Source organism: Dipodomys merriami, unplaced genomic scaffold (genome assembly GCF_024711535.1).
Source record: "Dipodomys merriami isolate MVZ:Mamm:240054 unplaced genomic scaffold, mDipMer1.0.p SCAF_1, whole genome shotgun sequence".
In the NCBI taxonomy this organism is placed as follows: Eukaryota; Metazoa; Chordata; class Mammalia; order Rodentia; family Heteromyidae; genus Dipodomys; species Dipodomys merriami.
The window spans coordinates 115,369,266-115,389,601 of NW_027202270.1; the positions used below are offsets into that span (position 1 = coordinate 115,369,266).

A 20,336-nucleotide genomic window follows, 5' to 3' on the forward strand; every position below is an offset into this window, starting at 1 on the left:
CCACTTCTGGCTTTTTTTGGTGGTTAATTGGAGATGAGAATATATAAACATTTCCTAACCTGAGAATATAAGTCCCTCAGCTTCCTGAGTAGCTAGAATTGTAGGCATAAGCTACCTGCACCCAGCTCACTGGCCAATTCTTATTAAGATCCCACATAAAATAATTTAACCACTTACCTGGTTTAGCTTTGTTAGCACATATTTGGATTTATAATATTTATTTGTTTGCACAAGTGGGATTTTTATTTACCCCTTTTTATTAATGTTTGTATCACAAGAACAAGAAAGTTATTTAAGACATTAATTTTACTCAACTTTTAAGACGTTAATTTTGTTTTTGGATTAGCATACATTTGTAGTCTGAGGAAGTGATAATCTCATACATGCCCACAGTGCTTTCTAAACAAATAACCCCCTCCACCATATTCCCTTTTTCCTGTCTCCTTCTTTATCAAACAGCACTTAATGGTTTCATTGTGCTGTCTTCATGTAAATGTATATAACACCCCTCAATCCTCTTCATCCCTCTGTATACCCTTCTTTCCCCCTTGCATGGATCCCCTCCTGGACAGTCTCCCTTTCACACTCATGTCTCATTACCATCCCATCATCATCATCATCATCATCATCATCATCATCGTCATCATCATCATCATCATCATCATCATCATCATCATCATCATCATAGGTCTATGGTCAACTTAGAATCTGCAGGACTTAGAGCTACGCTTAGTTCATAGGTTTAACACAATTTGTGTAACAAATGAATATTAATGAGGGAGGCTCTCTAAGCACCTTATGAGTTCCTGAGACCAGGGCCATGTCTTACATTCCCACTCTCCTCTTCAGTGCCTAGTGAGGGAATATGTGTGGTGAGCAGTCTATGGGTAAGAGTTGAGGGCATTGTACAAGACAATAATTAGGGGGATAAGATATAGGATAGGTGATCCCACCTTTCTACATGGTTGGTTGCCTGCACTGAGCATGGAATTTTGCTCTGGGTGAGGAGTAGCGGCTCCTCTGTGCCAGAGTATTCTTTACAGAATTTTCCTTTGGCCTGGGTTCTTCTACCCCATTATCCTATAGTCTTGAATTTCATAAGTGTGAGTCAGACTAGGTCAAAGTAGCCTATAAAGAATGTATGTGACAGAGACATTGGGGTTTCATGCTACTAGGCTAGCTGCTATGCAGATTCAAACCTTTCAATTATTCATTCACTTTACAAAATATTTATTGAGTGGATGCTTTGTGGCAGATGTCATGCTAAGTGCCAGGAATAATCATGGCCCAGATATGTAAAATTTTCTTCCAAACTCCACAAGTAATACAAAACACAACTACGATTCCTGATTCATATAGGGCACAACTATATGACTGCCTATGAATAATGACAACCTTTGTGTGTTTAAAGTGGTTTAAACAATCACCTGGCCTTGCTGCCCAGCACACACATCTGCATCCATGAGCTGGTATTTGCTCATTCATTTCTGGCTGTTGGGTTGGAAGGGCTCCTTGGGGAGTTCCTGGACACTTGGACTCAGCAGTGGAGAGAGATCTCCCTCCACCCCTGCTCCACCCCTACACATTCCTTTGTCCTCACACACGTTAGCAGAGTCCCTGTGAAATCCGCGTGTAATTCTTATAGGTGTAGAAGAGAGTGAATGTATGAAGTCCTGGAGACATTTTTATATTTGTATTTCTTACTAATTGAACGTCTATGTGAGTCTCCAAGTCTTTATGCGAATGGATCCTTTAAATAAAGGTGGGTAAGTAGACCCAGGAGGCTGACAATGGCCCTATCAAATACATCATTAATAAATAATATCAAGACGGTTACATTGAAGACTGAAAAGAATTTTTAACTTCAAAGGCATGCTCTCATATCTCTGATCTCGTTTCATGCTACATATTATTATTTTAAAACTTCTCTCTAGGGGCAGGTGTTTCCCTGAGAGCCGGGTCAGGCTTGGTGAAGATAGAAGACCTGCCTTAGGCTCACTGACATCCTGGCCCAGTCAGTCCCACATGGTCAGCCCCTGGGCTCTCTTCCCACTTGCTTCAAAACCTAAAGACAAAGAAGAAACGCACACTAATTTCCAGCTCTGCTTCACACACACGTGTGGAGTGGGTGGGAGATCTAGAAAGCAAGGCTAGTTTCAGGGCTGGGTTTTCAGACTATGTGATGAGGATGTGTGCATTTGCACTGATAGCAGCCACGCAGAAACTCTGGGGCTCTTGGTCTGGGCAGCAGCTCCTATTTGACTTTTCCTGTCTTCTCAATTTCTTCCTGTGCTAGCTTGCATTTCAGGAGGGGTGGTTTTCATATCCTCTGTGTGTGTGTGTGTGTGTGTGTGTGTGTGTGTGTGTGTGTGTGTGTGTGTGTGTGTGTGTGTGTGTGTGTGTGCCAATATTGGGGCTTGAATTTACAGCCTGGGTGCTGCTCCTTAGCTTTTTTTTGCTCCAAGTTGGTGCTCTACTACCTGAACAACACCCCCACTTCTGGTTTTTTGCTGGTTAATTGGAGATAAGAGTGTCATGAACTTTCCTGCCCAGGCTGGCTTCAAATTGTGATCCTCAGAGCTCAGGTTTCTGAATAGCTAGTATGAAGGCATGAGGCCACTCCTGGCAAGTTTTTCATATTCTTGCCTACTCCTTCAGTGTTTCCAGTTTAACTGCCTCTGGGGTACAAGCCTCATGTTGTTATTTACCCTGAGGCAGAAGGTAGAAGCCTCCTTCCTTTGGGATTAGAGAGGTGTTAAAAAAAAAATCTTGGGGATATGAAGGTGGCTCAGTGGTAGAGCGCTTGCCTTGCATGCCTGAGGCCCTGGGTTCGATTCCTCAGCACCACATAAGAAAAAAGAAAAAAGCCGGAAGTGGGGCTGTGGCTCAAGTGGTAGAGTGCTAGCCTTGAGCTGAAGAGCTGAGGGACAGCGTCCAGGCCCAGAGTTCAGGCCCCACGACCGGACCAAAAAAAAAAAAAAAATCTTTTTCCTGCCCCCAAATCCCTCAAACTGAAATGGAAGCAAGACAAAACAAAACAAAAAACCGTGGTGGCATGTGTAACTTCCTATTTCCCTGTGTACATTGTCCTAAACATAAGACACCATATAAAAACTCAGCCATGTGTCATATCTTCCCTGAGGTAAAAGTCGGAATGGTTGCCACAGAATTCCAATCTGGAGGCATGCACATGCAAATATGGTATGGCCTCCACCTACGGTGGAGATGAATTCTTCCACCCTGATTACTCAAGAAGCAGAAGTTATTAATGTCTACTTTGCCTGATAGGAACTTTTATTTTTTTGGTGCCGGATCCATGGGCTTGAACTTAGGCTGCTGTCCCTGAGCTTTTTGTCCTCAAGACTAGTGTTCTGTCACTTGAGTCACAGCTTCACCTTGGCTTCAAACCATGATCCTCAGATCTTAGTCCCCTGAGTAGCTAGGATTACCGGCCACCAGTATCTGGCTCTGATATGAACTTGTGTGTGTGTGTGTGGGGGGGGGGTGATCATGGTGTGTGTGGGTGATCATGGTGTGTGTGATCGTGAACTCTGGGGCTGGCCTGGCCGCTGTCCCTCAGCTCTCCAGCTCAAGGCTAGCGCTCTACCACCTGAACCACAGTGCCACTTCCAGTTTTCTGAGTGGTTTATTGGAGATAAGAGTCTCTCAGACTTTCTTGCCCGAGCAGGCTTTGAACTGTGATCCTCCGATCTCTGCTTTCTGAGTAGCTAGGATTACAGGCACTGACGCCTGGCTGATATGAACTTTTAATTCTACCTTTTCTGAGACGTGGAAGAGGTAGCTTGGTTTACAGGTACCCACTAGTTCCCCCTGCTTTTACATTATAGCCCTGCTCCTGGAGATACTCTGACCTAGGTTGTTAAATACTGGTATACGCTGGTAATTAGCCTCATTTTGTCTGCTCTGCTGAAAAAGCATAGCCCATGTTGTGCCATGTATACAGTGACACCCAGTAAAGGCATAATGAGTGGGTTTATCTATCATTTGTTCTGTTTGGGTCTCAGTTTCTGCTGTGTAAAGGGGGAGTAAATGATTGTTTGGCTATCTTACAGATATTCACATTCTGTGGGACTCTTTGGTAAGCCATTTGTACTGTTCTTCTCTCTTTGAGTCTGTTTCTAAGCAACAGAATGGAAGCTCCCTGGAATCATTGTCTGGCCTTTTCTGCCTACAAAGATGTTTCCTATGGAATTGGTGCTAATCTGTATTAGCTTTTATCTACTCTCAACTCTCATGTGTGCCTGAGCTGTTCATAAGTGTAGGTTCTCTCCATGCCATTAGAAGGTAGGCTTCCAAGGCCAGAGACGATGTAAAAAGTGTTTATACATGTTTACCAAATAAATACATGTCACATCAAGTCATCATCCGACACAATTGAGAGGAAGTGCGGGCTGAAGAGAAATAGAAGAATTAAGTTAAAAATCTTGGAAAACAATGTGTGATGCTGCTGCTCTTCAAGGCAGGTATTCCTAAAATGGAACAGGTTTTCAGAAGGGAGGAGAGGAAAAAGAAATTGTGCAAAATGAGGTATTCTAAAATTCCCTCTTGGTGATTCTCAAAGAACACTGTGGAGGATCTGAGACAAGATTTTGGCCAAAGGAATGTATTTTATTGTGTTTATATCACAGATTTCCAAATGATTGGACATAGTTTTGGAAATCCTTATACCGATAATAAAAAAATAGAATGAGAGCTAAACTAAGGTATTTGAGTTTTGTTTTGTTTTTTACACTCTAGGGGGGCTTACTGTGTAACCCAAGCTGGCCTTAAAATCTTCCTGTCTCAGCCTCCCAAGTGCTAGGAGTGCTAGGAATACAGGTGTGGGCAGCCAAACCCACTTTTGTTGATTGGTTCTTTGAGTACTGGGGTGAAACCCAGGGCTCCCAGCATGCTAAACAAGCACCCTATCTTTGAGTTACACCCACAATAATTAACTATTAAGGAGTTACTAGGGAACATTTTCACTGGAAGAAGAGGAAAGAAATTACAACCGTGAACTTTAAATCTGGCCCAGCTTTTCTAGAGATATCAGACAACCATGTCCCATCACTTACCATGGGATAGCAGGGGAACGCATGGGCCGGGATGCAGTATAGGGAGGTTTCCAAGAAACAGCTCATGAGTGCACTTCGGGTTTCACTGACAAGGGGGCCATGACATCATCCCTTGTTCTTGTCAAAGCAATTGCCCCTTTAGGAAAAAGGAAGTTTAGCACACAAGACGAACTCACATTGACACTTGTATATGTCATATGCTGTCTTCAAGGAGAGCTAACCCAGGCAAAGATGATACAAAACTTCAACAAAGAAAAAGGTTCAGACTATTCCCTGTTGTCTAGACCTATCTTCAAACTTCCCACCCATGTTTCATTTTAATCTCGACAGCATCATGTGTTTAAATGTTTTCCTCTTTGTACATGGAAAGCTGAGAGGATGAAAAAGACAGTAAGACTGTAGAGCTGACACGGTCATGCTGGTGGTTTTGTATAATGCTGGAGCCATTCCAGAAAACACATCGGCAAGTCTTCAAAAAACACATCTTGAGTGGGGCACTGGTAGTTCACACCTGTAATCCCAGCTACTCAAAAGGCTGAGATCTGAGGATTGCAGTTTGATGTCAACCCAGGCAGACAAATTCATGAGACTCTTATCACCAATTAACCATCAAAAAGCTGGAAGTGGAGGTATGGCTCAAGTGGGAAAGCAAGAACCTTCAGCAAAAAAGTCAAATAAGAGTGCAAGGTTCTGAGTGCAAGCCCCAGTATTGGAACAACAACAAAAAAAAAACATTGAATTACCCAGGTGACCAAGCTCTTGGACCCAGTTTATGAATTTGTTTTACATTAAAGGAAAAGAAAAACATGAGTACACAAAAACTTGTAACAAATGTTTATAGCAGCATTATTTACAAAAGCCTAAGTATGGAAACAATGCAAATTTCTATCACCTGCTGAATGGATAAACAAATGTGGCTTATTCATGCAATGGAAATTATTCAGCCACAAAAGTGATTAAATAATGACTCATAGATAAGCTGGGTGTGGTGATGCATGCCTGTAATACTAGCTATTCAGAAGTCAGAGACAAGAGGATCTTGACTTGAAGGCCAGAATGAGCAATGTTGGTGAGACCCTAGTCAAAAAGAAAATACAAAAGGACTGGGAGCCTGGTTTCAGTGGTAGAGAGCTTGTAACATATGTGAGGACCTGGGTTCAAGCCACAGAAACACACAACACACACACACACACACACACACACACACACACACACACACACACACACACATGAACCTTGGAAATACTACTCTAAGAGGGAAAAGCTAGGCACAAAAGATCTCCTATTGTGTGCCTCCATTTATATGGAATATCTCCAAAGTAGACTGTCAGTTGCTTAAGGCAGAGAGAAGGGAATAATGGTAAATGGTTGCTAAGGGGTGCATGTTCTCCTTTTTGGAGAATGGAAATGTTCTAACAAATTAAATAATGCTGATAAATGCACATATCTAAACATATTAGAAGTACTAAGTTGTATACTTGAACAAGTGGATTTTATGGTATGTATTTAAAGTTGTATTTAAAGAAAAAATGCAAGGGGGATAGACACTTTCTTCTCAAGTAAAGTATACTCCAAGTAATAGAAATCCAGCAATTTGTCATTTGCTGTTCTGTTAGTTGCTAAATGTTTCCTTATTAGCAGTTCATCTATACAGCTGGACCACAGCTGAGTCAGTCTTGTCTCTCATTCTTTTCCCCTCAAATAATTTTAGATTGTCAAATTAATCTATCTCCAATTGAGAGTCATTGTATTTTGTTTTTGGGAGTGGGGAAGTACTAGGGCTGAACTAGGGGCCTAGAGCTCTCTCTCTCTGAGCTTTTTGCTTAAGGCAGGCACTCTATTTGAGCTGTGCCTCCATTTCTGACCTTCGTTGGTTTATTGGATGTGAGAGTCTCACAGACTTTCTTGCCTGGACTAGCTTTGAACTACAATCCTCAGATCTCAGCCTCCTGAGTAGCTAGGATTACAGGCCTGAGCCACCTGCACTCAGATCATAGTCCAGTTTTTAATAGTTCAAATAACACCTAACAATTAGATTCCAATGCATGTGTATCAGCATCTCTGTGTTAACATTTATACCACATGACATGGGGACATGGTCAGTTATATAGTTTGCCTATGCATTTCTTAGGTCACCTTTCCAAAAGTAAGACTTGAGCTAGGGGACACGCCATGGTAGAGCCCTAGCTTAGCATGTGCCAGCACCTAGGTGGGGAGATCAGATTTGTTTGAGGCATAATTTACATTCAGGAAAATTCACCCTCCACAGTTTGGAGTTCTGGTGAGCACTTACAGTCATATAATTACCAACACCCATGAACTATAGACTGTCTCCATCATCCTGAAGTGTTCCTCATATCTTATAGTCAACCCTTTTTCCACCTCCAATTCTTGGCATTCCCTCAACTGATTTTTGCCCTTAAGTGACCTTCCAAGTCCTATTCCATGCTGTACCTAATATGGTATCTGATGTCTAAATGTGCTCAGTAAGTAGATGGGGAATAAATGAATGACTATCTTGTTTTTTAGATTCTACCAAGTCATATGGGCAACTCTACTTTTTGACTTCTAGAATAAGCCACTTGAATAAGGGGCTGCTCAGGGTGACAAATGCCTGTCTCAGAGCCTTAACTTACACATCTTATTTTAAAAATGGGATGTAGTGATTGCCAACTTCAGAGAGCTTGGTGATTGCTTGAGACATTTCCATAGAAGTTGGGTTTGGTTTGCTCAGAAGGAACAGAGAATAGAACCTAGGACCCCACGCAGCTGTTTTTCTCACTAGTTATGCTTGGCCCCTCCATTTCTACAAGGCAAACTCTAACGTCACATACAGCACTCTTCTAACAAGTCCTGTGAGTTTCCAGAGCATCATCATGAGCAACTCCTGCAGTGGAGTCCCAGGAGCCTTCCTTATCTCCCAGGATGTCCTGGGAGAGTGCCCTGCAGCGGCTCTCATCAGTTAGGGGTGCAAGCTTGGCTGGTGAGCCAGCAGTGTGGATTGTTGCAAGTCCATCCCAGCTGGATTCCTCTTGTATCTTGATGTGAATCAGAACATTGCCAGTGTGATTTTAAGAGGCCACGAACAACCTCCTCTTGGCTAGCCCCCAAAGAGAAATGCCCCTTCTTGAACAGTGTGGATTTTTGTCCAGGTAGCAGGTTCCTTGTGCATTACTGGGAGCTTTCAGCCAAAGCACAGACAGAGGGTAAGGAATGTGGTGCCAGTGGTAGAGTGCTTGCTTAGCAAGTGTGAGACTCTGAGTTCAAACCGCAGTACTGCCCAAAACAACTAAGTAAATATAATAGAAATAAAATCAATATCAATACGACTGGAGCATGGCTTTGGAGAGTCTGTTTAGCCCTGAAAATTCACAAATAAGAGAGAGAGAAAGAAAGAGCCAAGCATAGCTGGCACCACAGAAAAATCCAATTCCCCTTTGAGAGTGTTGCATCTTGCTCCAAGATGAGGTCTTGATGTGGGCATCAAAGTGCCTCTCTTTCTTCTTCTTTTGTTCCTGTACTTATACCCATAGCTGCCAGCTCTGTCAGGCCTTCAGTTCCTGAAGACAACTGCAGTGTAGACCTGTACCCAGACACTGCTCCCCACAATGATAAGATTCAGGTGTTTCTGCTAAGGAAACAAAACATGGAAACAATACACGGAGCAATTGTGCCTATGAGAGTATTAACCATTATTTAACCAAAGGAGCCAAAGACATTCTTACTATAGTAATGGTATGAAGATCATTCTGGGAAAAATCAAGCTTTTGTTTTTGCGCTTGCATGACTATACACACACACACACACACACACACACACACACACACACACACACACACACACTTTATTATGCAGACCTTGCACCTATACACATATACACAGATGTATCATGGAAAGCACTTCAAAGTACAATAGAAGCCAGATGTGCTGGTGTATGCTTGTGGTCCTAAGTACACTAGAGGCAGAAGTAGGAGGACCAAAGAGTAGAGGCCACCCTAGACAGACTTGAGACCCTATGGAAAAAAAAGGAAAGAACTCGGCATGGTTCAAGTGGTAGACCACTTGAGATCATGAGTTCAATCCCCAGTGACACCACTACCACGAAAAAACAAAAAAAAAAAAAAAAAAAAGAAGAAAAGAGGAGGGGGGAGGCACGGGAAGCAAAGCAACGCAATTAACAGAAAAAAAGAGAAAAGCCAGGGGTGGCTGTGTGCACCTGTAATTCCAGTACTTGGGAAACTAAGGCAGGAATATTTCAAGTTCAAGGCCAGCCTGGGTGACGCAGACCCTGTCTCAAAAACCCAAACACACACACACCACACACCACTTTCCACAGCTATTTGCACAGGATACTTTGTTTTCTGTGTGTGTGTATGTGTGTGTGTGTGTGTGTGTGAGCGAGAGAGAGACAGACAGAGACAGAGACAGACAGACAGACAGACAGACAGACAGAGACAGAGACAGACAGAGAGCACCTTCCAGGAACACACTCCTGGCTCTGGTAGTGGGTGGGCACCCACACCCACGCTGCAGGGCGCCCCCCCGCCCCACTCCCTGTTTCCTGGAGGCCCCCCCCCACCCGGGAGACGGAGGAACGCGCTCGTGCGCGCGCGCGTGGGCGCCCAGGCTGGAGAGGACGCGGCCCCGGGCTGGCGGCAGTGGCCAGTGGCGTTGTCGGCTCGGGACAGCGCACGGATGCACTCTGGGGACTGCGAGGCGGCCTCGGTACCCGAGCCCCCGGACCATGGCTGTGTGGCCTCCTGGTGGGACATGGTCCTGCGGAACCTGCGGTGAGTGCGCGCGCGCATAGACTGTCCGGGATCCCCAGGGGCGGGAGCGGCGGGGACCTGGCGGGCGGCCCCTCCTCGCAGGGCCAGAGGCCAGGCGCTGCGGCTGGGATGGGGTGAAGACACGGTGGGGGGCTGGGGCGGGGTCTTCCCTGGCCTCCCGAGCCCTGCAAGGGCTTGGGGGCTCCTTGCATTTGAAGAACTTCGTGGGCACTTCTGAAAGAGAGAAGATTCAGGTTCCTCTCCCAAGCCTTCTTAGCTGCCAGTTTACAAGGTAGGTTTAACTATTACCAACAACAGTGACTATAACAGTATAATGCATATTGTAATCTCAGGTGGCAGCCTACTTAGGTCAGGTAGGTGGGAAACACACCAGAAAGTCATTGGGGATTTGTAGTTAGAGAACTCACCTCCAGGATGGTGTACATTGAAATCACCACAGGGCATTCCCTGGCCACGGCCTTACATGGTTTAAATCCAGAAATGTCTGTGTACTGTAAATGTTTTCATTGTTATTTGGTCTTTGAACGTTCGTTCCCTCATGAACCTTTGGTGAACAATCACCTTCCATCATTTGAATTGACCAGTAACACTTTACAATACCAGGTATTGGTTAGTGATGCTGCATTCCAAAGACTTGTGTATTTCCTTTTGTTTTGTTGATTTGGGAAGGTATTAGCATTTTTGTTTATATTCCATTCTTCTAGTCCTTTTAAATTTGTGCTAATTGCAAAAATATTCCAGGGTCAACCTGGCATGCCTATAATCCTAGCTTCTCAGGAAACTAAGATTGGAAGATGGTGGTTCGAAGCTAGCCCTGACAGACAAATCTGACAGACTCCAATTAACCAACAAAAATCCAGAAGTGTATCTGTGACTCTAGTAACACAGCACCAGCTGTAACTGAACTGAAGTAGCTAAGGGAGAGCTGAGATTGCAAGGTCCTGAGTTCAAGCCCCCGTACTAGCACAATTAAAAAAAATCACATCTGGACACTGGAGACTTCCACCCTAGCATGCCCACAGGGATGGTGACAACCATCTTTTTCTCTTCTACTCCTTCTGCAGCATAGAGTGTAGGGCAGAAGGGACACAAGCTCCACCCTGGCCCAGTGCTACAAGACTGTGTCTCCCCTTCTGGGCTGAATCTGCGCACCTGTTCGAATGTTCTGTCTGCACTTTCCCCCCTGGAACTGTTAGTGACCCAGGGCCTTGCACAAGCTTGGCAGATCCACTTGAGCTATGCTGCATACCTGTATGTGTGTGTGCACACGCAGGAGCACACGCACATGTATGTATAACAAGTTCATTCTGCTTTATTTACTTGCTGTATCCTAGAGATTACATTTTATAACCAAACTTTTTGCTTATTTGTTAGTTATTTTGTGTGTATGTGTGTTGGTACTGGGGTTTGAACTCAGGGCTTTAGTGCTGTCCCTTAGCTTTTTTCTTTTTTTTCTTTTTTTTTTTTTTTTTGTCGGTCGTGGGGCTTGAACTCTGGGCCTGGGCGCTGTCCCTCAGCTCTTCAGATCAAGGCGAGCGCTCTACCACTTGAGCTACAGCGCCACTTCCGGTTTTCTGGTGGTTTATTGGAGATAGGAGTCTCACGGTCTCTCCTGCCCGGGCTGGCTTTGAACCGCGATCCTCAGATCTCAGCCTCCTGAGTAGCTAGGATTACAGGCGTGAGCCACCAGCGCCCGGCTTCCTTAGCTTTTTTCTTAAGGCCAGTACTCTACCACTTGAGCCATAGTTCCACTTCCAGATTTTTGGTCATTAATTGGAGATAAGAGTCTCATCGAGCTGGGCATTGGTGGCTCACGCCTATAATTCTACCTACTCTGGAGGCTGAGATCTGAGGATCAGGTTCAAAGCCAGCCTGGGCAGGAAAGTCCGGAGACTCTTATTTCCAATTAACTACCAGAAAACCGGAAGTGGTACTGTGTCTCAACTGATAGAGCACTTGCCTTGAATTGAAGAGCTGAGGGGTAGCACCCAGGCCCAGAGTTCAAGCCCCATGACACACACACACACACACACACACACACACACAAAGTCTCACAGACATTCTTTCTAGGCCTGGCTTTGAACCGCAATCCTCAGATATCAGCCTCCTGAGTAGGTAGGATTACCAGTATAAGCTCTTGTTTTATTTTTTAAGACAGAGTCTCACACTACCTAAGTGGATCGTAAACTTGCAATCCTCTTGTTTGCACTTCCCAAGTAGCTGAGATTAGATGATATACACCATGGCCCACTCCAGTCTATACTTTTTGAAACTTCATACTCTCAGGACCTTCCTTCCAACACTCCCATATGGTTATTCTGGGAACACTGACATTTTCCACCTCTCTCTTTCATTATCTATAGTGTTAATTGCTGATTGTTTATCATTCATTTGGCAGAAAAGAACATTTTTCTGTCAAGCAGAGAATCAAAGCTGCAGTTCAAGCACTTAGAAAACAACCTGTTTTATTGATAATAGAAAGGGGAAGGAGGGGAATTGGGACCCTCTGTTACTTGACTTTCTAATTGGTAAAAAAAACCCCAAAAACCTCGAGATGCTTCCTGCAAACACCAGAGTATTTCCCTGCCCAATGGGAGATTATTAATCTAATGGAAGATGAACTAAGGCGGAGACACAGACCAGTTTCCAAGATTTGGATTTTTTTGTCCCTTGGAGCCAAATAAATTTAGATTCACAAACACTCATGGCAGGCCTGTTGTGTACTTGGCACTACCATAGCCCCAGATCTACAGTGATGTGGTGTGAGGTGATGGAAAACACTTAATCACATAATATTTTCAGTGATTTATGTTTTGGTGCCTTGGCAATCTTTTCACTGGATTTACACAATTATCAGACACAGCTGTTGCTTTAGGTGGGTATCTGTAAGAGCAGGCCTCCGCCAGCAAATGATTTCCTTGAAACCATCTGTGTCTTTGAACATGCTCAGCAAAAGAAGTTGGGGAAAAGCAAATGGTTACTTTGCTCCTGTGTCCCTGTACCACTCTTAATGAGTGGGCTGCTGGGCATATACTTTCTTCTTGCAGTATTGGCTCCATGTTATGCAGTAGCCATTAGACTAGGTCCTGGATTCACCAGAGCAAACAAAACAGGCAAAAAGCTCTGCTCTGTGGAGTTCCTGTAGCCTCATTTTCAGTTGTAGTACAAAGCAAATTAATAAATAAAAGAATGACCCCCCAAAAAACAAGGGGTTTGCTCCCCAGCATCAGAAAAAAGAAGTTGCCACCAAGACCTATCAATAAACACTGCTACCTTCTCCTTTATAAAACAAATCCTCCTTCCATCCTGCAGATGAACTGAAATTTACTGATCTTGGCCTTGTGCTAGAAAGAGGGATGTAAAAGAATCATTGATATTGGGCACTAACAGTTCATGCCTATAATTCTAGCTACTTAGGAAGCTGTGGTTTGGAGCATTGTGGTTTGGAGCCAGCCTGGGAAGAAAAGTCCAGAAGATTCTTCATCTCTAATTAACCAGCAAAAAAAGCCAAAAGGGGAAGTGTGGATCAAGGGATAGAGTATGAGCCTTTAATGAAAAAGTGAGATCACAAGGCCCTGAGTTCAAGCCTCAGTAGCAGCACAAAAATACATACATACATACATACATACATACATATATACATACATACATACTTAAGAACCAGTAGATCTACATGGTCTTTGTCTAAAGTCAGACAAACAGTAAAGTAGACAGGCTAGGGCTGGGAAGGTGGCTCAGTGGTAGAGCGCTTGCCTTGCATGCATGAGGCCCTGGGTTCGATTCCTCAGCACCACATAAGCAAAAAGAAAAAAGCTTGAAGTGGCGCTATGGCTCTACTTGAGCACTAGCCTTGAGCTGAAGAGCTGAGGGACAGTGACCAGGCCCAGAGTTCAGGCCCCATGACCGGACCCCCCTCTCCCACCCCTCCCTGGCAAAAAAAAGAAGACAGGCTAATAACGGGAAATCTATCAGAGAAAACTCAAGAGTGGCCTTAATTATAATCAGTGGAAAAGTCTCAGTAGAAGATCTGTCTAAGGGAAGCTTTGACAAAAACAAAAACAAAAAACAAAAAAACCCAAACCCAAACCAAAACCAAGAAACTGTGGGCTGGGAAGGTGGCTCAGTGGTGGAGTCCTTGCATTATATGCATGAGGCCCTGGGCTTGATTTCTCAGTACCATATAAGCAGAAAAGGCCGGAAATGGTGCTGTGGCTGAAGTGGTAGAGCACTAGCCTTGAGCTGAAGAGCTGAGGGACAGCTCCCAGGCCCAAAGTTCTGGCCCCACGACCGGCAACAAAACAAAACAAAACAAAAACCCCAAACAAGAAACTCTCAAAAAACACTTGAGTGGGTATGAAGATCCAGGCTGGGGGATCTAGTTGTTAGAGTGTCATGTGTTTCTAGGAAAGAAACACAAATTGCATGAATCAGCACTGAGAATGGAGATGCAACCTGTCTTAATATTTTGAATAGTTGTCTGGCCTGATGTGGCTTGACTGGAACTCCCAAAAGCTAGATTGTGGACACTTCTGGGAAGGAATGATTTGCCAGGCTCCACCGGATTTCCCCAGTCAGAATCATCCAGTTGGGGCCTTGTGGCCCCAGTGGATGCTGTGTGGTTACAGCCAAGGCTGATCAAAGAGCAAAGGAAGGAACATGAGAGCAGCATGGTGGCTGTTTGATGTAGCTGCTCCGTAGCCGGGTTGGGGCTGAGACCGTATCCTTTGCTCAAATAAGGTCTGTTAGCCATTGGTGACTTTTGATCCCCTCCTGATCCAGGGGAAGTCAAATTGACAACCCTTTCATTAAAAGGAGTGCCTTTGCATTATTGATGCTCAGAAGGGGTCTGGTCACTGTGGTCTTCCCACAGCGATTGCTCAGAAGTGCCTTGAGCTATTTGAGAGAAGGGTTCTGTATAAATTATTCCTTAAAAAAAAAAGAAGCATATTTCTCTCTATTGCCTCTGCTTCCCAAGCAGACCTTCAAAAGATAACTTAGCAGGAGCCTACCCTGCCTGTCTTCAAAGGATGACTTAGCTGGAGCCGGAGCAGGCAGGGTGGGGAGGCGGGAGAATGCATGTGGGAGAAGGGGCAGCTGGAAGCAAGCATAGAGCATTCCAGGCTGGGGCTCTCTTCTGCCCTTGCTGTCTTCATCTGTGGTTCAAAGCAGCTTTTCTGGGTTTTGAGTTCTTACCTCTAAAACTGGAACGACAAGGTCCTCTCCTTCCCACTGCCTTTCTGAGGGTGAAAGTGTATGAAACCCTCATGTTCATGAGTAGGCATTGCAATGGAAGCAAGAGAAGATGACTTTGACCCTTTTAAGACAGAGGGGTGTTGGTGACTCCTTAGGAGTCTGTTGGTGGTGTCTGCTTTGGGTGGCTTGTGTCCAAGGGAGCAGTAGAATGAGCCAGGTGTTCATGACCCCATCCCACTCCCTGATGGAGTCTCCTAGATCCTTCATGGTCCCCCTTCAAGACCCCATCCTCCTGGGTCTCTCAGAAGCATGTGGGTGTGGGTGTGAGGAGGGGCAGCAGGTATCTTTTCTCCCTGGTTTATTCTTCCTAAGATCTACCCAGAAGAGAGAAGATCGAATGATTACTCACTAGCTGTATTGGATCATAATCATAGGAGCTTATAGATAGAACACGGGGTTAGGACATGGGAACTCTCCTACTGCTTCCTGATGGCTTTGGGGTCCAGCCTGGGCCTTCTATAGGCTTACACAAAGACAAACCTAAGGCAGGTGCCACTGTGGTGTCTACCCCCATGTGTCCCTGTCATGTGCTGGCTTTTCCAGAGACTGTTGGGGGATTGGCCTGATTCTTTTCCCCACTTGGTTGCCCCTTGTACCCAGAGGAGCCGATTGTAGGCAGCTGTGTACAGGGTTTTGCCTAAATACCTGCATACCCAGAATTCCCAACAAGAGCCTCGGAAATTTGGTTTGAAAAAAAAAAAAAAGCCAACACAAGGCCAGGACTGATTTGAAAATTCTTCTTTGCTTTTCAACGTCGTATAGATCTGTTCCACACCACTGCTCAACACTTGGAAGACAAATTGCTGCTCTGTACACTGATTTTACCAGCAAATCATTATCAGAACACATTTTCCCTCCTCTAATGGAGATGCTCATTTATTTTAATTTTTGTAAGTATATACCGTCTATGAATTTTCCTACCTAATTGTTTTCCAAATAAAGAACCTACTGTTCTTAAAGTTAAGGGTTGAATGAAAACGACTTAGCTATAAAACAGTGGCTAGATGTCAACAATCTGAAACTCATTTGATTTGATTTTGGAGGCATTAAAACCTTTCAGACTGATGGACATAGAGAAGGACAGACATGAATTTGTTGTGGATACTTAGCTGCCCACTGTAATCTCTGCTTTTTCCTTCCTCTTACCTACCTCTCTTAAAAGAGGAAGAAGGAAGAGGAAAGGGGGGAGGGAGGTAGAGAAAGAGGAAGATGGGTCTATGGTGGGGAGGGAAAGGATAAGTTTTTACTTACGTTGCATACTCAGTTTTCTTCTAAGCCCACATTTTCTCTCTTTTTAAAAAATATTTTTAAAGGAGTTGCCATTCAACAAAGCAATTTATCCACTTGCCATTTTCTTTTTCTCTTTTTTCTTGGCTGGTACTGAGAATTGAACTCAGGGCCTTTTGGATTTGTTTGGCTTTCTCACTCAAGGCTAGCATTCTACCACTTGAGCCACCCCTCCACTTTCAGCATTTTGCTGTTTTATTGGAGGTAAGAGTCTCATAGACATTCCTGTCTGGTCTGGCTTTGAACAATGATCCTCAGATCTCAGCCTCCTGAGTAGCTAGGATTACAAGAATGACCCACCGGTCCCTGGGTCCACCTGCCTTTTCAGGAAATGTTTTCCTCTGTTTTTAGCTGGAGACACAGCTAGGACAGAATAAACTCTCTTCTCTAATATGGCCTATGATACTTGCACTATTTTAAAATCTAGCTTTAGGTCATGTTTTCACAACTCTTTTAGACTAGTTCCAGCTGATAATAAAATATTTTGCTGGAAGTTGAGCTTGAAACTTAGAACTTAATTCAGCTTCAAAGGTAATTTTCCCTTCAATGTATTATTATTTTTATTGTGACGAAGAGATATAGGCTTTGGTTCTGAGGAGTGATAATGATTTCTACCTTCCAGACAAAGCTCCTTTTCTTGTGGATTTAAAGAAGCCAGAGTCCAAGATTGCTCACACAGTGAACTTCTACATCAGGCCTGAGCCTGGAGTGATGTTGGGAATCTGGTGAGTAGATGGATCAGATACTGGGATGCTAAGTGAGAAGCCAGGCGCTGGTGGCTGACGCCTGTAATCCTAGCTACTCAGGAGGCTGAGATCTGGGGATTGTGGTTTTCAAAGTCAGACCAGGAAGACAAGTCTAGGGTTCAAAGTCAGCCTGAACAGAAAAGATTTTGAGACTTTTATCTTCAATTAACTACTTGGTTTTTGCTTACTAGAAAGTTTTCTTTAAAGTCTTTCCTGGGATACCCTGGGTGCCTGGCCCCGCCCACCTCGCCTGCCCTTCTCTTCCCTGCCCCTTGTGGCAGACTCCCACCAGGCAAACCTCAAGTCCCATACCCAGCATGCGCTCTGTTCCCAGTGCTTCCTGCTAACCGTGCTCTCCTGCCCCTCCTTTTGCCCAGCCAGCTGCTTACTCATCCTCTCACTGTAACTTCGTTGTTTTCAGGGGCCTCTTGGCTCACTTGACACCCTCTGTTCCAGGTATGCGTGCTCTCTTGCAGCCATCTCTGTTCATTCCTTAGGACATTTCTTTCCACTGTAATTAAACAAATATTTGTGTAGTTGGCTAATGTTTGCCTTGCTTACAAAGCCATAGCTTCCCGGGTGACAGGTGGTGGTTAGGGGTGGGTTTTCATTGACTGGTATAGTTCTTGGCATTCAGAAGACTCTCAGTAAATATTTGTCCATGTTACACTAATTTCAGTCTTTTCTTCTGTTTGGTTCTACTGCTTTTCTTAGCTACCAACTCTCCAGTGTCCTGCCTCCTATTTTTTTTCTCTCTGACTTTGGACTTCAGACCAGGGAATGTTCTGACTGTGAAATCAATGTGGATGCACATACTTCTTTCTTCCTGTTCCACAGAGAGCACTCCAGGGAATAGTGCTGGGACTTAGAAACCTTCTGATTGGTTGTTTCACCTCACAGTTCTAGCAGCTGTGCCCAACACACACAGGCAGTTCATCCAGGGACAGTAGTGCCTGGAGTCTCAGTACAACGTCCTTGGAGACAATGGCAGACTTTCTGTCCTTTAATGATTGAGAGGACTGAAGATTCACCATTTCTGTGAAGTAACATATGGCAGCATTTCTTTCTTTCTTTTTTTCTCATTTGATGCTGTGACTGGGGCTTGAACTTGGGGCCTTCAGCCCTCGTCTGGCTTTTTTGCCCAAAGATGGTTTCAATCACTTGAGGTATACCTTCATTTTCAGCTTTTTGGTAGTTAATTAGAGCTATGAGTCTCATAGCCTTTTTCTGCCTGAGCTGGTTTTAAACTTTGATCCTCAGATCTCAGCCTCCTGAGTAGCTAGGATTACAGATATAAGCCATCAGCACCAGGCTGCCTTTATATTTTTAGAGTCCATCCAATAGTTTAACAAGATGGAGTAGCTAGCAAAAATCACAAGATCACTTGATTTTTTAAAATAGAACAGCCTGGACTTCATGTCCATGCTCTAGTCTCCTAATAATTTCCCTTTAAATTCTAACTTCTCTCTTCAGACAAAATATCTATTATCCTTTCCTTATTTCCTCTTTCTTTCTTTCTTTTTTCTTTTGGTCACTTCAGTGATCTATAGCTAAGAACTGCAGTCTGGGAAGCTCTCAATATGTACAAAAGTTCAAAGAGCTAAAATACTAAATGGTTGAAAGAAATTGCCACCAGACATGGGGAGTAGTTTTTATCATAAGATGTTGTGGAATTAGATTTTAATTTTTGCTGTGCCTATATTACTCAGATAACAAGACCCATATTCACATATATATATATATATGTGTGTGTGTGTGTGTGTGTGTGTGTGTATACACATATATATATAGTACACACATATATATAATACACACACACACATATATATATATGTACACACACACACACACACACACACACACACACACACACACACACACACACACACACACACACACCTAAGGAGGACTTCAGACATCTGGGGCATAGAGAATTCTTGGGTGAGTGTGTGTTTATGACCCCTGTCCCTGCTCCTCAGGCACACAGTTCCCAGCTGCCGGGGGAATGATGCCAAGGGGAAGGATGGTTGCTGGTATGAAGAGGCCCTGCGCGATGGGAACCCAATCATTGTTTATCTTCATGGCAGCTCAGAACACAGGTCAATGCCTTTGCTTGGATTTTCCCTCCTTCCCTCAATACTCAGAACATCTCATCACTGTGGGAGAGAGAAGTCAGACTCAGTTTTTAACATAGTGGGCATGCCTTCATGTATGTCTATTCCTTTGTTGGAATCTGAGGATGGGCTCTGGAAAAAGGCTTCTTTCTGAACTCAGCATCCTTAACTGAAAGGAAGAAAAGAGTAAGTCTTCCAAAACTTGTATATTAATTTTAAAGAAGGCAATAGTTCCTTTACTCCATAAATAAGACTTAAAAAAATGCCATAATCCAAATTTGCCACAATCCAAATAGAGTCACTTGTGTCAAACCCTAACCAAGAAAGGAATAAACCTAGGAAGTTATGAAGAAATGTGTTTTAGGACTGAGCATAGTAGTATACATCTGTAATTCCAGCTATTTGGGAGGTTCATGATTTGAGACCAGTTCAGGCAAAATTAGCATGAGGCCCTATCTGAAAAAAACAAAAAAACAAAAAACAAACTAGGGCTGGAAAGGTGGCATAGTGGTAGAGCGCTTGCCTTGCATGAGGCCCTGGGTTTGATTCTTCAGTGTCACATGAACAGAAAAAGCCAGAAGTGGCGCTGTGGCTCAAATGGTAGAGAGCTAGCCTTAAGCTGAAGAGCTGAGGGACAGCACCCAGGCTCTGAGTTCAAGCCCCACGACTGACAAAAAAACAAAAACAAAAACAAAAAAAACCTAAACTAAAGGGGCTGGGAAGGTGGCTCAGTGGTAAAGCGCTTGCCTTGCATGCTTGAGGCCCTGGGTTCGATTCCTCAGCATCCAAAAGCAAAAAAACAAGCCGGAAGTGGTGCTGTGGCTCAAGTGGTAGAGCGCTAGCCTTGAGCTGAAGAGCTGAGGGGCATCGCCCAGGCTCAGAGTTCAGGCCCACGACGGGACCCAAAATAAAAACCAAAACAAAAAAACTAAACTAAAAAGCAAAAAGGACTAAAGGTATGACTCACATGGTAGAGCACTTGCCTAGCAATCATAGGAATCTAAGTTCAATCCCCAGAATTAGGAGAAAGAAAAGAGAGGAAAAGGTCTCATGCGTGTACGCCAGGTAACA

The 20,336-nt window shown here is 44.1% G+C and overlaps 1 protein-coding gene across 1 annotated transcript in view; it reads left to right on the top strand.

Annotated features, from left to right (window-relative positions):
- Window positions 1–9,770: 9,770 nt before the first annotated feature.
- The window catches only part of Abhd12b (abhydrolase domain containing 12B), a 33,270-nt gene continuing 22,704 nt past the window's right edge, over window positions 9,771–20,336 (top strand). The window contains exons 1-4 of the mRNA XM_069988926.1: window positions 9,771–9,865; window positions 15,881–16,008; window positions 17,028–17,130; window positions 19,131–19,250. Of these exons, the coding sequence (XP_069845027.1) occupies window positions 9,771–9,865; window positions 15,881–16,008; window positions 17,028–17,130; window positions 19,131–19,250 (446 nt within the window). The remainder of the gene's footprint in view (window positions 9,866–15,880; window positions 16,009–17,027; window positions 17,131–19,130; window positions 19,251–20,336) is intronic.